This window comes from Bidens hawaiensis, unplaced genomic scaffold (assembly GCF_021521415.1).
Source record: "Bidens hawaiensis isolate Kalapana, Puna unplaced genomic scaffold, B.hawaiensis_p1.1 tig00040540_1, whole genome shotgun sequence".
Lineage (NCBI taxonomy): Eukaryota > Viridiplantae > Streptophyta > Magnoliopsida > Asterales > Asteraceae > Bidens > Bidens hawaiensis.
Window position 1 is genome coordinate 104,529 of NW_027505664.1, and position 20,046 is coordinate 124,574.

The following is a 20,046-nucleotide window of genomic DNA, read 5'->3' on the forward strand; positions in this document are numbered from 1 at the left end:
CGAGTGATGCAATAATAAAGTACACATCCCAGATTGTACATGTCTGAAGCTTTGTTTGGAGAAGCTCCATTAATGACTTCAAGCGCTCGAAATTCGAGCGTGCCTCGATCGTGCGGGTGCATACTTCTTATACCAACCTCTCCGATTATTGCGAACGGGTTGTCTTGGTTGAAACATGTTAGGTATACATTAGTGGCATTTACATCCCCATGAATATAATCGGCGAACGGGTTGTCTTGGTTGAAACATATTAGGTATACATTAGTGGATTTAAATCCCCATGAATATATCCGTGCTTATGCAAACATTTGACGGGAGAAGCAATATTTAACATAATAGCTAGCATTTTGCCGGTAGGCCTAGGGGCAACAGGGGCATTGGTGGGGCAACTGGCACACCATGGTTTCCTTCACTGGCACACCAGCAATCAAATCCCGGAGCTTCATCTTGAGGGCCTCGATCTTAGCACTTGTAGCTTCATCTCTCGCTTCAAGCATTTGCACTTTCTCAATTAAACTGAGTTCTTCAGGAGTTTTATCGGGCTCAGATGTCATCAGCTTGAGAATGTGGGAACTCATAATGCCTCCAAGGAATCCGACCAACATAAGTCCACAGGCTGCTGCTGCTGCTGCTGCTGCGGTATAGTTTACAATTAGAAATAGCTAATAATTATTAACGTGCTAAATAGAACGTAGATGTTATAATAAAATAATGTATTTATTTATTTATTTATTTATTTATTATATATACACGTTGGGTGAGTTTCAAACCGTTTAACACAATCAACATGTTTCCTTTTCAGTAAAACTTGATGATTTGATTGGACTCGTGAAAAATATAAGTGATTCGAGATTTTTTAGGCCTGCCAAATATTAAAATGCCCACAATACTCCTATTACATTATATACATAAACTAAATTCAACAAAACACAAATGTTTATTCAACAAAACTCATTTTAAAATCTTTTTCTAAAGCTCAAGCTTGGCTTGTTTATTATGTACAGTAATATATTTAAAACTTATCGAGCTCATTTACATCATCTTAAACGAGCCAATGATCGGCTCGAGACTTTGCGGTATGAAATATATATATATATTTTTCATCGCTTTCACACACCACCGTGAGGACCGTCTTCACTAATTGTCACTGTTGCCGGGTTCGATTTCCGAACTCCTGGTGGCGGTGGCGATGGTTACGGCAGACTGTGGTCGGATATGGCTATGATGGTACCTGTTTCGTAGATTTAATTGTGTCTGCATGTTCTCTTCTATCATCAGTTGTAGGTATGACTCTTTTACAAGAAGGTTCTCAATTATGAAATCTTAATATGATAGCCCCGACGAAAATGTAATTATATAAATCTCCATGATGTGGTAAGTGTTTTTGATGTATAAGACTATGGGGGATGTGACGGTTGTCTCATGATGGCAGTGGTCTGATTGTGGATTTTTCCTGCTGTTTGAATCCTCATGTTCACCAATGTCGGTGGACGTCCACGACGACCGGATTTGCTGGTAACTCGATTTCCCAGTGACTTTTGCTGGAGGTGACAGGGTCTATAATGGGTGTCTGATTGCAATGTTTGTTGATGAATATGTCATTGTTCTCTATGGTTTTTTTTTTTTAAGAACAAAACATAAATTAATTAAAATTTACACCGGGACAATTACAAACTTACGGCAGATAGACGGGCAACAAGCTGTGCCGTTACCCCCTTCTGAATAGCAAACCCTACCCTACTAAACACAACGTTCCCTTTAGCATGGGCAGAGTTACTGCTGACCACCTGCTGAACCCGCTTAAGGAACTGAACCGCGTCAGGGCCGAGAGCGCTAAAGGAACGTTGTTGTGATGATGTTCCGGTTTCTGGTTGTGATGATGTTCCGGTTTCTGGTGCTGCAACCTATGTTGCAGCCGTGTAGCGGATCTGAGCCTCGACTAAACCCTGCGTCAAGTTTTTTAGTTTGTGTTGGATGTTCGTTTTAGAGTCAAGATTTCGCAAAGTTTAGTGTAAATTTGATTTGGTTTTGACTCTTCTTTGACTGTTGTTGGTTAATTTAATGATATATGATTTGGTTTGCCTCTACTTTGTGTGCTGTCGGTTGATGTTTATTTTTTTGTACGTACTTTGTTAGTGCAGCCATGTGAATCTGAAAGACGAACTTCGATCGTTCGTTGGTTTTTTGGTTTTCATTACATCATTTTGGATGATAAAGGCTATGATGATGACGTGTCTGCTTGTGTTGTTTCTTGGTCATTCAGATAAGTTTTGTGTGTTTGTGTTGTTTCTTGGTCATACAGATAAGTTTTTGTGTGTTTGTGTTGATTCTCGGTCGTAGAGATAAGATTTTGTGTTGATAAAACAGGTTATTTTTCGTAATGGCCTAACACCACCGCCACAATGCGGGCGTGTCAGTTAAATTATGTTAGTTTTCATTTTTTCTTATGTGTCACCTTAAGCCTTTACTAACAAAATTTTTTGAAGGCGATAAGTGACATTTAGTGGCAAGGTTATGTTTAAACAGAAAAGGCTGTTTCAAGTTTCTCAATACTTAAAAGCTTGAATTTGCAGTTTGCTGCTTCTAAAAGATGCAAATACATAAGTTGCTTTCAATTGGAATTTATTGCATTCAAGAAGTATATTGGAAGGATTGAAATCTGTTTATCTAAGGAATTAGTTGATATAACCACCATATTATGTTCATTAGGTTCAAAGGCCCATATTGACAACTGTTGGTTTTATGTGAAACACTAAAGTTTTACAAATAAAAAAGATTCAGTTGAAACGTTGCTTGGAGATCACGGCTAATGTCTTCATTGGCATCTACCTTTCGTAGAACGCGGTCTAACCGGCATTCTAGATCAAGACGGGCCTGAAACGGGCCCACTAACGGGTCGATTAATAGTTACAACCGATTCATATCCTTTCATGTTAGGAGACCTTTCCATTTGTATTTTTATGTATCTTATTTGGAAGAGTCACTTAGGATCAACTTTTTTCCTTTTTTTACACACAACTCGACCGCCACCACCCCTGCAACGAGGGGGTTAAAATACTAGTTAATATATAGAACTAGAAGTCCAAGAAAGTTGAAACATAAAACCCACATTAGGCTCGTTAAGGCTATACTAATTCGTGGTGTATTAGGGACGAGGAAACGAGTAACGGTACCGAACCAGTACCAACCTTTTGAGTTTTTGGTACCGGTATAGTTCGGGTACCGGTATTTTCTGACTTTTGTCTTCGGTATCGGTACCAAAAATTTAATTTACAAGTCATGTATTACCAATGATAGAAATATCAACTTGACAAGAAAGTTAAGTTTCAATTCCGTATTGAACTCACCTTTTAAAGCTTAGTAAAACATCATAATATATTCATAGCTCCTTCCTCGAATGATGTTAAATAAGACGCCATTGTAGGTTTGCTCGACAAATCCTAATAAACCGCATTTGTTGTTGAATCCGTCTATCAGAAAAACAACAAACGTTTTGATCAGACCGATTTATCACTAGTAATTGAACAATCTAACTATAAAGATAAGTGTAAGTACAAGACAGAGATAAAATATGAATATGTTTTTTTTTTTTTCAAAACTCTAATGACCATGGTACCGGTACGAGTAACAAATTAGTTGAATCGTTCTAAATATCGGTACGCACGCGGGCATCAAATTGGTTAAAGTGTTAAACTGGTACGCCAGTACGATAACGGGCATCAAATTGGTTAAAGTGTTAAACTGGTACACCAGTACAATAACGACATAAATAATATCACAACCAAAACATAATACTAAAAAACAAATAAACCTCTACATGTTCAAGATGGGTACAAAATAGGCAAATACCCGTATCCATACTCGATTGTACCGAATACGGAATCCCAAAAATCTTGGTAACGACACATGTATCGAATAGGCTAAATCTATACAGGTAAGGGAGTTCAAAGTCGGGTATCCTATAATTTTGAACGGTAACTTTACTACCCGAATCCAAATCCGAAATCTATGATATCTGAATTCGGATGTTTGGATCGTAAAATTGTTATCTGAAATTCTTATAACAAATATGTAACCAACAAACAAATCTCTAATGTTTATGACCAAGTTATCAAATGTGAGTATAAAGCATTATAGTGAACCTGTAATGAGAAACAAATTTCTAACAAAAAGCTTGAAATAAAAAATGTATTCATTAAAAATAACTTAATTTATAGTTTCGGGTATCCGAAATATCTGAAAATTTTCAGAATTGCTATCCGAGTCTAAGAATTAAAGTTTCAAACAACTGTTTATAATCGTGATTTTGAGTTTAAAAAACCCCAAAGTAATGAAGTTTCAAACAACTGTTTATAATCGTGCTATCCGGGTCCAAGAATTAAATTTTCAGAATTGCTATCCGGGTCCAAGAACTTTTTTATTTTGGAGGTCGTAATAGATATGTTTTATTTTCGTTAAAGTACATAAGTCATTAGTTTTTTAAATTGATGTAGTAACTTGAAAATTTAATCTACAAGGCCCATAGATTGAAATTGTCGTAAAAATGCTACATTTTTAACACCCACATATTCAGTTTGCTCTCAAATGCTTTTATTGGTATTTTAATTTTAAACGACTTTGATGAATTCTTGATACTTGATTTCGATTCTTTACCAAAAACATGTTTCTTTACATAAATTTCACCACATAAAATTATAAAAATACAAAATAATTATGTAAAGTAATAATTTAAAAATAGAAAATATGGTAAAACCACCACCATACACAATTTAAATCAATTTATAATAATAATTATTAGGAAAATGAAGAAACTTACTTTTGCAAAAGTTGGACCTATGTGGCTATTACATGTCCACATCATTTTTGAGACTTTGTAAAGGACTTTTCATTTAGGTAGAAAACAAAATGTGGCAGGGACATGTATTTTTATTTAAACAAACGAATACAATCAATAAAAATAAATTAACCCTATCAACATTCATATACATATAATAGTATAGAGAAAAGATCAAATAAGAAGTTTGGTTTTCCTAAAAAAGCTAGGAAGGAGGATATTTTAGTCTACTACCTTAATATTGAAACCCACTTAATTTAATTTCAAAAACGTACTTAATTAAAGCACACTTAATTAAAAGTCACTTAAATTTTCACTCATCTTCTGCAACTACCACCACCCACCGCCACCACCTTGCCGGAAAAGTCTTCGGAAATTTCTCCGGAAAAATAAAACACTATGAAAAAGACACAATGCCAAAAACACAATGGAATAAACACTATGAAAATAAAAACATAATGACAAAAACACAATGAAAACACAATTAAATAACATAATGTAAAAAACATAATGCAAAAAACACTATGAAAAATAAAACACACTTGTATAACACAATTTTGTAAAACACAATTATGATAAAACACACCTTGTAAAAACCCACGAATTTTTTATTTATTTTTATAAAGCAATATGGTACTCATATAAAAGATAAAAAAACACTCGTTTTTATGGTGAAATTATTTTGAAAAAAAAATGTCGTATAAAAAAGTTATGGACGTTTTAAAATGATGGGAGGATTTGACATGTGTCTTGCATGTGGAGAGAGAAAGTCAACAAATGTGTTATCCCTATTATGCCCTTACCCTTGTTTTACACTTGTTGATATCTTTAATCTAATCTCAACCATTCAAATCTCAAATGAATTGACAAGATTATTTCCTATCTTTCCTAGGAAAACTAATATTCTTATTATAACTCAACCCTATTAGTATAGTACTATAGTACTTTGTGTTCACTCCTATTTATATTCAACTTCATAAAAGTAACAACACATTAGACTTTTGCTCACCGCTGCCGGAAAATGTTTCTTCATGTTTTTTTTCCGGCGTTCAAAATCAAATCAAAAACATCCAAACAATGTGCAATGAAGTGGCATGTAAACGAGCATTCAAATATCAACAATACATTCATTCTTTCAAAAAAAAACGGTGTGCCATTGATCCAACTAACAATAAATAAATAAATAATCAAACGACAATCATGACCTCTAATTGCAGCTCTACTAGTAACAATGGTATGAAGGGTTTTTGTAATTTTCGTTGTTGAACGTAAAACTAGCCAGTTTAGTTGTTAACGTACAGTTTAGACCACACAACATTATTATAGTATGCAGTATTATCAAAGTCAGCCATACGGCGGTGAATCCGTTCCCGGGCCTTGTACAGACCCCCCCGTCACACTATGGAGCTGGCCATGCCCGAAGTCGTTATCTTAACCACAAGGAGGGGGATACCGAAGGCAGTGCTAGTGACTGGAGTGAAGTCGTAACAAGGTAGCCGTACTGGAAGATGCGGCTGGATCACCTCCTTTTCAGGGAGAGGTAATGCTTGTTGGGTATTTTGGTTTGACACTACTTCACACCAAAATAAAAGGGGAGCTACGTTTGAGTTAAATTTGGAGATGGAAGTCTTCTTTCGTTTCTTGACAGTGAAGTAAGACCAAGCTCATGAGCTTATTATCTCAAGTCGGAACAAGTTGATAGGATCCCCCTTTTTTTCGTCCCCATGTCACCACACCGGCGACATGGGGACGAAAAAAGGAAATAGAGGGATGGGGTTTCTCTCGCTTTTGACATAGTGGAGGGCTCGCACGACGAGCTATTAACTTGTTCTAAAGGTAGTAAATCAACTCATCAAGTCAACCATCAATCATATCCTCAAAACAACCAACCTACACTAATTATGTAAGTAAAAGTAGAGATGATACCTTGAAGTCGGTCGGTCACTCCACGGCTTCCTTCCTTGGCACACCAGCAGCCATCAAGTCTCGAAGCTTCACCTCAAGGTCCTGGACCCTAGCAGTTGTAGCCTCGTCTTTGTCTTCAAGCAGTTTCACCTTCTCCATTAACCGGAGTTAACCGGGATTTCTTCATTAGCTTGAAAAGTTGTGAGGTTAATACGCCTCCAAGAAATCCAGCTAACACAAGTCCACCTGCAGCTACGGTTTAGTTTGCAATTAGAATAGCTTATAATAATAATAATAATTAACCCTAACATTAAAATTAAAATTGAAACTACTTACCTCCAGAGACAATAGGCAACCTCCTGCTACTGTTACCGGCGGCAACAGAAGGAACTGGTAACACAACCACCTCCTCCTCCTTAGAAGCTTCTATACATATTGAAAACCCTAATTAATACCTAACTAAGTTTAAATTAAATAAAATAAGTATTAAATTAAAACTAACCATTCCTGATCCTCCTCATAGTTGTAGCATGAACCACTTGTTGGAACAGCTCTCCGAGATCTAAGGTGAACAGCATCCCCCCCCCCCCCCGTTCCGGCTGTGAAGACGGACGGCCTCGGCCTCTCGGACGTCCGTACGGGGTCGAAGAAATCCGCCGGAGAAGCTTTAAAACTTTTTGTAGATATTAGGTCACACCACAATTAGTATGTACCTAAATAGTTGCAAAAACAAAATCTTTTCTATACTTTGCATAAATCATTCGCTTATTTATGTCTATGAACGTTTGTTTATGCTCATATCTGTTGGTTTAACTTGTTCATTTACGTTCACTTATATATTCATTTAAAGTATCGTTACAATATAAATCTAGTTTTATAATTTTAGAACCCAACATACTTACTTTACATTTAATTGGTGTTAGCTTGGTTATGTTAAAATTCACTATCAATTTGTCTTCAAAATTAACCTTAAACAAAAGTAATGGACTAGAATGCAAAATCTCTAAAATTTTATAAATTTATAGCCGTTGTGATATGAGTGGGGCCCACAATTTTATAACCATGTCTACCATTTCGGTTCGGTTCATTTCAAATGTAATCGATATAAAACTAAACATGGATTGTGGAATACCAACGAGTTAAAAACTTTATATTCTTTTCAACATAAACAAATATTTTTATTTATTATTATTATTTTATATCTTAAATTGCACAATTTTTTTTTGTCACTTATATGATTTAAACCCTTGTCACGTATATTACGAAAAAATTTGAACAAATACACTCTCAATTTTTCTTCAAAACTAACCTTAAACAAAAGTTATGGACTAGAATGCAAAATTTTATAAATTTATAGCTGTTGTGATATGAGTGGGTCCCACAATTAATAATCAATCATGATATTGTTACTTAGGGGTGTTTGAAATTCTTTATTTTACTTCCTTATAACTTTTCATTAAGTTAATAAGTTATAACATTGTAACTTATAAAACTTTTCCTCTCACAATATAACTCATTCGGTCTTTGTCAAATAAAAGAGCTTTGAGGGCGGTTGAACTTATGAAACGCCTGCCGGACCTTAGGGACCCCCAAAGTGAGCTCATTTTGTTGCGTTCGTGCATGAGGGTTGCTAAGTTAGTGTTTGGGCTCCGGACCTGTCAACCTGAACATGTCAAAGAGGCTGTGGCCATCTTTGATGCGGGCCTGCGGGGGCAATTGAAGATATTGTTATGTGTGGAGGACCGTATTTTGGGGACCTTTAGTGGAGGTTGGCTTCCTTCCCTATGCGTTAGGGCTGCACAAATACCAATAACCGAACCGACCCGGTACCCGAAAAGGCAGCAAAAATAGAACCGATGGCTGGACCTAATATTGTAACCGGTTTCTCGGTTACTTCGATGACGGTCTCTCCGGTTACCTATAAATGACCGAGACCGATTGTATAAAGCTTTGTGATGGTGCAATCTAATATAAACATCAGATCCCCACTCATAGCTCGTCTGATGAATTATGAGGATCCGATTTGTGCATGGTTCAAACATGATACATGCATCAATGTCAGTTGAGAAGAAGAGATCGAATGATAACAAGAACAAGCAATATGACGGCTTTTAAGGTTTCTTAATGACTTTCCGGCCTGGTTCGATGTTGCCATGGGTTTTTAATGGTTTTGCAAGATCGGTGGCTAGCAGATTATGTTTCTTGAGTAGTGGTTGAGAAGAGAAGTGAATAGGTGATAAACAATAAAAGAGAAAATATGAATTTTGTACTTTATAATAGTGAGATACGGGGGATAAGTTTTAATTTAATAAGACATTGAAAACACAAAAGAAAAAGGCTGTAAAATTAGCATATCAAAATGTATTCCCATAATAATTTCATTTTTTTCTTTTTAAATATCTATTTAATACAATTAATATTTGTTATATTTCTATTTAAACGTAAATGTAACATAATAATATAATTAGGTTTGTTTCACATAAAGTGTATGTTATCTTCCGTGATAATTTATTTCAAATAAAATCACTATTTCCATATTACATATAAGAACTTATAATAATTAAAGTAAACATTGAAAGAAATTAAATCTTTAACATATATAAACGAAAATCCAAAAATTCTAAGTGTCGCGATGTGGTCGCTCCCCCCTATTATGGAAGCCACCTGATTTCTTTATTCTTAAATAAAGGTTTCTCATGCATTTTGACCCGAATTCATGGGTATGGGTCTCACCAAACCCAGATAGCCCTTAAACGGGTTATAACATCTCATTATATTAAAAATTAATCTCATCAATTATTTTATATGAAAAATCCTATAAAATAGGAATATACTAAAAATTAATATCCATTTTAAAAAATATATATTATTTATAATTAACAAAACAATTTTGTAGTAAAAAAAATAAATGGGCCATGGTCTCACTAAACCTATATAACTTTTAAACCGAGTATAACATCTTATTTATTTGCGAAACCCTTTTATCATCAATTCCTAAGTATATTATTAACTTTCTAACAATAAATAAAACTAAAATCAAAAAAAATATATAAATATTATAAACGAATAATGTAAAGCAACACATGAGGATGTAAATAATTTGCAATACATGTTGCGCGCAAAAAAAAAGGATAAAAAACTATATAACTAAGAATTTTAATCTTAAATATATATAAACGAATTCCTTAAATGCTCTCTAATTGCTTCATACATTCTCTCAAGTCACCAGATTGTTTTATTTATAAATGAAGACTACACATGCATTTGACCCGAATTCACGGGTATGGGTCTCACTAACCCAGATAACCTTAAACGCGTTATAACATCACATTATATTAAAATATAATCTCACCTTGATATGAAAATCTTATAAAATAGGGACATACTAAAATTTAATATCTAATTTTTTTAAGAAAATTATATTTTTTATATTAAGTAACAATCCTATAGTAAAAAAATAAGTGGGGTCATGAGTTATACCAAACACATATCTTTTAAACAGGTTATAACATCTCATTTATTTGTGAAACTCTTTCATCATCAAACCCTAAGTATATTATTAACATTCTTACAGTAAATAAAATTAAAATCCAAAAAATATAAATATTAGACACGAAAAAGAAATACAACCCCCGTACTACTGGGGATAAAAACTAGTGAAACTATAAAATAAAAAAGAATATTAGAATCCAAGTCCTCAGCTATCTTTTTTTGTAAAGTATCTACAACTACAATTAATTGAAATATGTGGACATAAAAGTAGGGTATTAAGAGTATTCTCATCCCATCCCCTATAATCATGTGTGGGGAGTTTGCAAATTACAGGGTGGGGTTTTGAGTGATTGTGAGTATAAATTATAGGGTGGAGAGAAAAATGTAGCGATTTTTTGTAAATTTGGAGAAATATTTGAGGAACATTGTTTGCCTCTATTTATTTTTTAATATTTGTTGGATTGGTTGCGAGTAAAGGAGAGAGAAAACTGTAACGATAAAGGTATAAAAAATATTATTTAACTGAACATGAGAGAGAAATATAGTGTTTTTTAGTTTAATTATAGAGATTGGGATAGAGAGTGGGATGAGAATGCTCTAAAGAGTTTTAGTAAATTGCGTGTTTCAATTTTCAAACATAATGCACGTCACCCTACAATATATTTTAATAATTTCATCTTTTAACTATTATATCAAGTTTCAATCAGTCGTTATGTTTTCCAAAGTTTCTTTAGCTTCTTCTACTTTAACAACTCTATCCAAACATTCTTGGTTATCACTACCGTCTAAAACATCTTCTTTGCCACAGTTCTCATGGTTCACTTACAGAATGGTCTCCGCTTCTTTTCTTCAAACAAGTATCACAAAATATCTATATTCCTCTCTCACAACTGGCTCCTTCAATCTACCCTCCCCTCATACAATTTACAGATGAGCTATAAGTGGATTTACGATCGGTCCGGTTCGGGTTTTGTGTGAATTCTTCAGTCTAAAACCAAACCCAAGACCGAAACCGATTTTTCTTATAATATAGAACCGATTATGGACCGGGTTATGAACATTCGGGTCGGTTATTGGGTATTTTCGGTCTGACCCGAAAACTGCACACCCCTACTATGCGTTGCGGAGGCTTAGGAATTTTCTCGGCTGAGGATGTCTCTGCATATGCCTTTGTGGCTTCCAGGCCCAGTCGTGGAAATTGCAAGACCACATCTTGCGAAGCGCTAGTGTTATGGGGGTAGATACTGACTACTCCCTTGCACTTGGTAATATTGGAACAACTTTTCCGGACCTTGATCTAGGCGGTTTTACTGATAAGGAGACCGCCCCCAAGAAACCTTGACGAGTGCTCTTTATGGTAAACACGTACATGATTTGGATTTTGATTTTGATTTTTCCATGATCTTAATTTGTAAAAATATACATATGAATTGTTATTAATAAGCAAATTGCCAAATTTGTTTCCTAGAATTAGGGATGAGCAAATGGTACGGGTATTGCAGTACCGATACATAAACCATTTAACAAAATAGGATCGAATAATTCGGGTTCGGTTCCAATCAGTATCGGTGTTGGAATTTACCAAATTATTGCCTACGATACCGGTACAAACCAAGAATTTTCGATACCCTTACCGATACCAAGTTTTGATAAATTCAGGCTCGGTACTGGAATGATACCGAGCTCATCTAATTTCATTGCAATTTGCAGTAAGTTACGTGTTATAGCATTATTACCCTACTTAATTAAAATCATTCTCAAATTCATTTTTATGACCTTTTATATAATTAAATATCATTTATAAATAGTACAGTGTACACACCAACTATAGATCTCTAACTTTAGCAAGTTGACTCTTTCAAAAATTCTGTTCGAACTTTAAATGTCAACTTATTTAGTTATTTATGTGTTAACTGCAAATTTCGTAACGTTTTATACAAATGTTTTAGTCCTTGGAAAAACCATTTTCAAATAACAAAACTTGTCAAATTATTTAAAGGGTCAAAAGTTTTTGCGTTATGTGCTATTCAATTAATTGATTTTTCAAATTCAAATAATTTAATCACCATCTAAATAACTGAATCTGATTTAGCAAGTTGACTCTTGTAATTTCTGCTTGAACTTTAAATTTCAACTTACTTTTATGACATAGTAATATACAAATCATGTAAATTATATTTAAATTTCAGCAAACTTTCTGTTACAAACTTATTTGTACAAATTTCATGTCTAAAATACAAGAAATCGTTCAATTACATTACAAACTTATTTATGTTAACTACCAATTCCGTGACATTTTATACAAGTTAAGGAAATTACGGAGAAGACAATTTCCATTTTAATTATGTAAGTAAAAGATACCTTGAAGTCTCGGTCACTCCACGGCTTACTTCCTTGGCACACCAGCAGCCATCAAGTCCCGAAGCTTCACCTCAAGTTCTAGGATCCAAGCAGTTGTTGCCTCGTCTTTCTCTTCAAGCAGTTTCACTTTCTCCATTAAACGGAGTTCACCGGGATCAGATTCCATCATCAGCTTGAAAAGTTGTGAGGTCAAAACGCCTCCGAGAAATCCAGCTAACACAAGTCCACATGCAGCTGTGGTTTAGTTTGCAATTATACTATAGTTGAACTTTGATTTTTTTATTGCTGCATACATATGTAGTCAAGAGCTGAGGGTCTCTCTGAAAGCCACCTCTCTATCCCATTGGATATGGGTGTGGTGCGCCTACATCCCACCCTTCCCAAACCCTGCTTATAGCTTTTCCTCGGCCATTTGTGATTTGTGTGTGAGAGAGGTAGAGTGAGCGTGAGAGTGAGGGTGAGGGTGGACTTCAAAATACACAACGGTTATTGACGCGGGTGTGATCCGTATTTGGGACTTGGGCTCGATCAGGTTCGCTCGTTCTCAAAATGCCACCATTCAATAACGAATATAAATTAGGGGTGAGCAATAACCGAAACCGAACCAAAAACATTTTTTTAAATATTTTCAAGCATTTTTTACTCTGTTTCATACTGGTTATTAACCGATAAATGATCGGTTAGGTTGGGCTAATGCTAATAATCGAACCGACCCGAAACTTCCACACCCCTAATATATATTACGATGTTAATTTAATTAATTTTCACAAAAATTCAAACCTAGACTGTTACAACGAGTGTGTAGATAGATAGATACGCGTAACTAAATGATAATAAAACAAAAATTTTAATTGCATGAAACCCAACACAAAACCCACGCCCCGCTTTTTATGTTTGTTTTTAACAAAAACCTTCGGTCTTCGGTACCGAAAAATATCAAACCCATTGAAGAAACACAAAACCACCCCTCAAGGTCTAACACGTTAGTCCGAGGGTAATGGTTAAGTATTCCCCACGCTGGGTTATTGAAGGAACATGAGATCTCACCCCTCCTGGGTCAGATGGATGTTCTCTTCAGTTTTGGTACACATGTGAACCCGCATCTCAATCTTCTTCTCCTGTAGCTCGAGACCTGCCATGGAAAGACCGGGGGGGAGTGGAGGTGACTGCTAAGAGTAAACTCTTTTTTCAGACACAAAAATATTGGTGGAGGCCAAGAGTCCAAGAAAGGATCCTTTCAAATGAGATATGAAGGTCCTTACATAGGAGACTCCATGGCAACCATCATGAACCCTAACCGTAATGGGCCAAGCCCGGTTAGGGGCTACCTCCACAACCCCCCGGCCCATTGGGCCTTAGTTAGTAAACAAATAATAACATAACAAATATAACACTTATGTAATAAGTAAGTGGTCATACCGGGGGTTCGGGACCCTACCTCTACACCCATAAAAAAAAAACCGAAAGCCCAAATGAATAATAATTGATGTATTTTTTTCCCATTTGACTTTGACTTTTCCAACAACTCCATGAATCGAATTTAATCGTATCGTTCAAGCTACCGGGTGATGTTGACTTTTATTCCCATGACTATTGACTTTTGTTGGCTTGCGTTCGCAGGATGGTTGTTTTCTCATGAAATATCTCAGTGTCTTTTAACTCTTTGTTAGTTGTTTCGGTTGCTGCTTTAATTGACACGATGTTGGCTATCGCTTGAATGAGTTGGTTATGGACGCCAAGAAACTGCTCAAAAAAACCAGTCGGGTCATTCGGGTTAGCTGGCTTGGTCAAAGCAGATAAAGTCCTTCAAGTCAAATAAAAACTTGATGCTAGAGCTAAGCTTGTTTAATAAACGAGCATGGGCTTCATATATATATACATATATATATATATATATAGATAAATGATCCAATACAATAATCCCTAATCGTACATTACGTACGCGACTCGCATCCCCGTCGATTTCAAATAACACGCGATGGAAATATTGTTATATTCATCAAATCGTTGCTCCCATCGATTTCGTCCACCTTCAACATGTCCGTTCAGCAATCCGTCACCATCCAACGATCCTGTCCACGGTCCACCATCCAATGATTCCGTCCACCGTACACCATCTTCCTCCGTCACGACCTGTTTGATAAAATTGACCAATTGAAATTGAAATTGTTGAACTAATTGACCAATTAAACTTTGAAATTGGTCCAATTAATCATCAATTTGAAGTTTCAATTGATCAAATTTGAGTTTTGAGTGATGGGTTTTAACTGAACGTTTAAAGTTTTAAGCGCCATTTGCAGAAACCCAGTTGCAGACGTTCCATATTTTGTTCATATGATCGAATCAATATCAAATTAACGGTCGATTGACGATTGTTTGATGATTATGAGATTATATGAAGTGATTTCAGTGTTCAATTTCATGTTTACAGGTATTTAATTTTTTTTTGTTAGTTTTAGAAGTTCTGAACACCTAGAACTTCTTAGAACTTCTAAACTTACCAGAACTTCTAAACTTTTTTTAACACCCAGAACTTCTAAACTTTATCGGAACTTCTAAACTTTTTTTAACAACCAGAACTTCTTAGAACGTTTAAAGATGTTCATTGTTTTTTGAACACCCAGAACTTCGTTGAACGTATTAGAACGTTTAAAGTTTCTCTTTTTTGGTCAGAACGTTTAAAGCACTTTAGTTTTGTTTCAGAACGTTTAAACATAATATTTTGAAGGTTCTGACAAAAAAAAAGGTATGCAAAATGATGCAGTAATAAGGTAAATAATATTATTTTTACGATGTAGAAACTTTAAAACTTTTTGTAGATATCATTATCAGGTCACACCACAATCAGTATGTACATAAAAAAGCTGCATAAACGAAATCTTTTCTATACTTTGCAGTAAACCATTCACTTATTTATGTCCGTGAACGTTCGTTTATGCTCGTGTTCGTTGGTTTAGCTTGTTCATTCGCGTTCACTTATATATTCAGTTAAAGTATCTAGACCCGTTACAATATAAGTCTAGTTTTATAAACTTATTATAAATTTAGAACCCAACATACTTACTTTACATTTAATTGGTGTTAGCTTGGTTATGTTAAAAATTAACCTTAAAACAAAAGTTATGGACTGAATGCAAAATCTCTAAATTTTATAAACATTTATAGCCGTTGTGAAATGAGTGGGTCCCACAATTAATAATCAATCTAGATATTCTTATTTAACAATTACTCTTTAAAACAAACAAATCAGAAAATTAAACACAAAGACGTTGGTTTCAATTTGGTTTCATTTCTGTTTAATAATGGCAATGGGTGAAGAACCAGCAGCAGCTCCTTGCTTAATGCGTTCGGTTTCGCAACCGGTATTCGCTTCTCGCGAGTTCAAAGAGGTTAGTTCATTAATTAATTAATTAATTTGGTATTTTTGATTTGTTTATAGGGTTTTCTTGGTTTTTATTTATTGTTTTTTTCTTTTCTAGCATAATTGGAGTTAGGGTTTATGTATTATTATTATTATTATCGAGAATTGTCAAGATATTATTGAAAATATAAAAACTGAAATTAGTTCATTTGTAGGGTTTACAATTGATGGGTTTAAATCAAGATTCTTAATTTCTAGTGTTTATGAGGATTTGACTTTATTAGAGTCAAAGGTTGTAATTTGTAATTGTTAAGTGTTGACTATTATATAATTATAATTTATTATACCTGTGCTCTTTTGCCTGAATTTAGATTCTTGCATTATCTGTTAGGCTGCCTGCAGTGGGCAACAAAATGGTTAGTTTTGGGGAGATTTTTTTGTTACACAACCCCCCCCCCCCCCCCCGGCGACATGTGTGGGTGGGGGGGCGATGAATTCTCGTCACCCATTTTGCCTTTTGTTGTATTATTATTATTATTATAATAATATGTGTGTAATATATATGTATATATATATATACATATATATTACACACACACATATTATTATAATAATAATAAAACAAAAGGAAAAATGGCTCGGCTCGTTTGCACCACTTGATGCACCACTATCCGAATGCTGAAAATTTTTTGGATTTTGCTCAAGATTCAGTGCGTATATATGTAATATTCATTGCAACTTTCTTGTGAAAAACTCCAACTTTGACTTTTTTTGGATGGTCAATGAAACCGGTTATTGACTACAATACATCACTACCGAATGCAGGGAGACCCACTTAGAGCTTTAACAACTTCGGTTTCATTCGGGCGGTTCGTGAACGAGCCATTGGATTGGGAAAAATGGTCTTCATTTTCTCATAACCGAATCCTAGAAGATGTTCAAAAACACTCTAGACCGGGCGTTGTTGCCGAAAGAAAAGCCTTTTTTGAGGCTTACTTTAATAAATCTGCATCCAAAAAATCTTCAAAATCATTTAACAAGGAAAACCGACGCCCTAATTACCCCCCTCTAACAAATAAACGAGAAAACCAGTCTCCTACGGTTGCTAACAGAGTTGCAGCATCGGAAATAACATCGAACCAAGATGTTTCATCACCTAGTAATAATCTAGTTCTCTCGGAAAAACGAAATGTTGATAACATCATCTCGAGTGGTGGACGAATGAAACACGAAAAAGCATCAACTGCAAATGTTTCCTCACCTATAGTTTTAAGTAACAGAGGGGCAAAACGGGAAATATCATCAAACGAAGATGTCCGCTCACCTTTGATCAATCTAGTTTTATCGGAAAAACGGAATGCTGATGACATTATCACGAGTGGTGGACGAATGAAACAGGAAAAAACATCAACTGCAAATGTTTCCTCACCTTTAGTATTAAGTGACAGAGGGGCAAAACGGGAAGTATCATCAAACGAAAATGTCCGCTCACCTTTGACCAACCTCGTACTCGTAGAAACCGAGAATGCTTACTCAGAAGTTGACAATGTTGATGAAAATGTGTCGAGTAACAAAGGGGCAGAAGGGGAAATAACATCTAAGAAAGAATTTTCTTCATGTGCTACTAATCTAGTTTTCGCAGAAGTTGCGAATATTGATGACATCATCTCGAGTGGTGAACAAATGGAACAGGAAAATATATCAACCGGGAATGTTACCTCGGAGAATCATTGTTTAGAGGTTTTAAAGCAGTCTAGTCATGTGGACAAAAATAAGAAAAGACATATCAAGGTATGTAATATGTATGCTATACACTATGCTCATTATGTTCTTGATATTGACTAATGTTTTTGCTAATGTTAAATGATGTTGCTTTTGTAGGATAAAATATCAGGGCACACAAAAACTGATATTTCTTCGGTTAAATCGTCAAGTAGAAAAGCGCTAATCCCTGAAATTCTCCCTAAAAATCAAATCTTTAAGCACAATCCCAAGGTAATATAACTTTCTTTCTTTGAAACTTTAATTTTATTATTATTATTATTATTATTATTATTACTACTGTCCGTTTCAAAGCGAGCCCATTTTGACCTGAACCTAGTTTGACCAGTTAGTTGACCAACCTACCCATTTTGCCACGCTTAATGATTATCAATGGATCATTTGTTTTGATTTGCAGATGTCTTCGGTGAATGTGGTAAAGAAAAACACTCAGCCACTTCCTAAATCAGAAAAGAAAAGGTGAAGTAATTCATTTCCAAATTCAAAAATATATTTTAAAAGAAGTCAAATTTTATCTTATAAAAATTTACACTAAATCTACAGGTCTAAGCCACTATTTGACTATTCGGTCAACGTCAACGAAACAGTTGTCTTGAAGAAAAGTACTCAGGCGCTCACAAGATCAGAAAACAAACGGTAAAATAGTTTATTTCAAAGTCCTAAAATATGCTTAAAAGAAGTCGAATTTTATCGTTTAAAATTTTAATATAGTTTATTTTTTTACATTTTTTATAGGTCCAAACCACTACTTGACCGAACGGTCAATGCCAACAATACAGCTGTCTTGAAGAAAAATACTCAGCCACTCTCAATATCAGATAACAAAAGGTAAACTTATTTATTTCAAAATCCTAAAATATTCTTAAAAGGAAGTTGAATTTTATTGTATAAAAAGTTACTATAATATTTTACAGGTCTAAACCGCTAGTTGACCGCTCGGTCAATGCCAACAAAACAGTTGTCTTGAAGAAAAATACTCAGCCACTCCCAAGATCAGAAATCAAATGGTAAACTAATTCATTTCAAAATCCTAAAATAATCTTTAAAAAAAAAGTTGAATATTGTATAAAAAGTTGCTATAATTTTTTACAGGTCAAAACCGCTACTTGACCGTTTGGTCAATGGCAATAAAAAGGTTGTCTTGAAGTCCCATTCCACAAAGTAAGAACCTTCATCAATGTTACATGTTTTATACTTTAATATTCCCTAATAATAACAAGAAATATGTTACACCAGTCATACAAGTCATACAGAAGCAGCATTAACCGCGTCTACAAAGAAACCAAGATCCGTTACCGTGCCATCATCATTTACATTTAAAAGTGATGAAAGAGCAGCAAAAAGAAAACAGGTTAGTCTGTAATCATATAATTACTAAACCAAAACTAATATTTCTGTGTTCATGATTTTTTATTTATTTATTTTTTATGATACAGTTCTCTCAGAAGCTAGAAGAAAAAACAAAACTGAAGGTATTTTAAACCAATATACAGTCTCTCATGTTTGGTAAAATGTCTAAAATAACCTTCAGTTGTGACAAATTAGTTTTATTCTACAGGAAAAAGCTAAGGGTGACGATAGAAAGTTGCGTTGGAGCACGGCTCTGGAAGCTAAAACGAGTACAAGTGAAACAAAAGGTCCATCTAATAAGCTACAGAAGGTAAAAGAACAAAAAAAGGCTATACATCCATTATCTGATTGCGAAAATTGGTTAAAATTTTCATCCTAAGGGTAAAATGGTAATTTTAAATCCGTTGTTTTTAAACAGTCTTACAAAATAGTCGGTTTAAAATAAAAAAAAACTTATTTTATACATTGACACACTCAATAAGTGTTTTTGTGTTTATGCATTAACCGTTTTTTTGGATTATGCAGGTTGAACCAACACGAAAGCGCCCACAAAAGCTTGGAAAGAATTTTATAGAAATAAATAAGAAAAGTTTAAGTAGTTCCATGGCTTGTTTGCCAAGTAAGAAATCACATTGATTGATGTCATAGAAAAATAATGTTTTTTTTGCAAGTGTTGAGATTTGTCGAGCGTTCGACACCCGAAATTCGTTATATTTCTTATAATGCAATAAGATGATGCATACTTGCTTAATGTTTTAAGATATGTAGGCTTTTAAATAAATAATCAAATAATATAACAACAGTCTTTCAAAACGTAGCATTTACGAGAATGTTGAAGAAAACTCTAGTATAAAAAGCAGATACGCGTAACATGTATTTTTGAACTTAACAACTAATAACAAAATGTTTAAAGAAATAATATCACATCCACTATTTTTTTTTAAAACACTGAGGGTGTTAC

General features: G+C 34.5%; 1 protein-coding gene across 1 annotated transcript; it reads left to right on the forward strand.

Moving 5' to 3' along the window:
* The first annotated feature begins 8,004 nt into the window (after positions 1-8,004).
* LOC143614585 (uncharacterized) lies at positions 8,005-19,731 on the forward strand. The gene is made up of 13 exons (XM_077087980.1): positions 8,005-8,098; positions 15,758-15,981; positions 16,779-17,744; positions 17,835-17,948; positions 18,133-18,194; positions 18,279-18,371; positions 18,471-18,563; positions 18,650-18,742; positions 18,828-18,896; positions 18,981-19,086; positions 19,172-19,207; positions 19,294-19,395; positions 19,611-19,731. Exons 2-13 carry the CDS (start codon positions 15,895-15,897, stop codon positions 19,719-19,721), a joined length of 1,932 nt encoding a protein of 643 aa, XP_076944095.1. The 5' UTR covers positions 8,005-8,098; positions 15,758-15,894; the 3' UTR covers positions 19,722-19,731.
* Positions 19,732-20,046: the final 315 nt, after the last annotated feature.

Excerpts from the sequence above, each read along its gene's own strand:
- LOC143614585 (XM_077087980.1), top strand. The coding sequence starts at position 15,895 with ATGGCAATGGGTGAAGAACCAGCAGCAGCTCCTTGCTTAATGCGTTCG. Across the intron at positions 19,208-19,293 it reads AAGAAAAAACAAAACTGAAG|GAAAAAGCTAAGGGTGACGA; the intron begins GTATTTTAAACC and ends TTTATTCTACAG. Across the intron at positions 19,396-19,610 it reads CATCTAATAAGCTACAGAAG|GTTGAACCAACACGAAAGCG; the intron begins GTAAAAGAACAA and ends TGGATTATGCAG.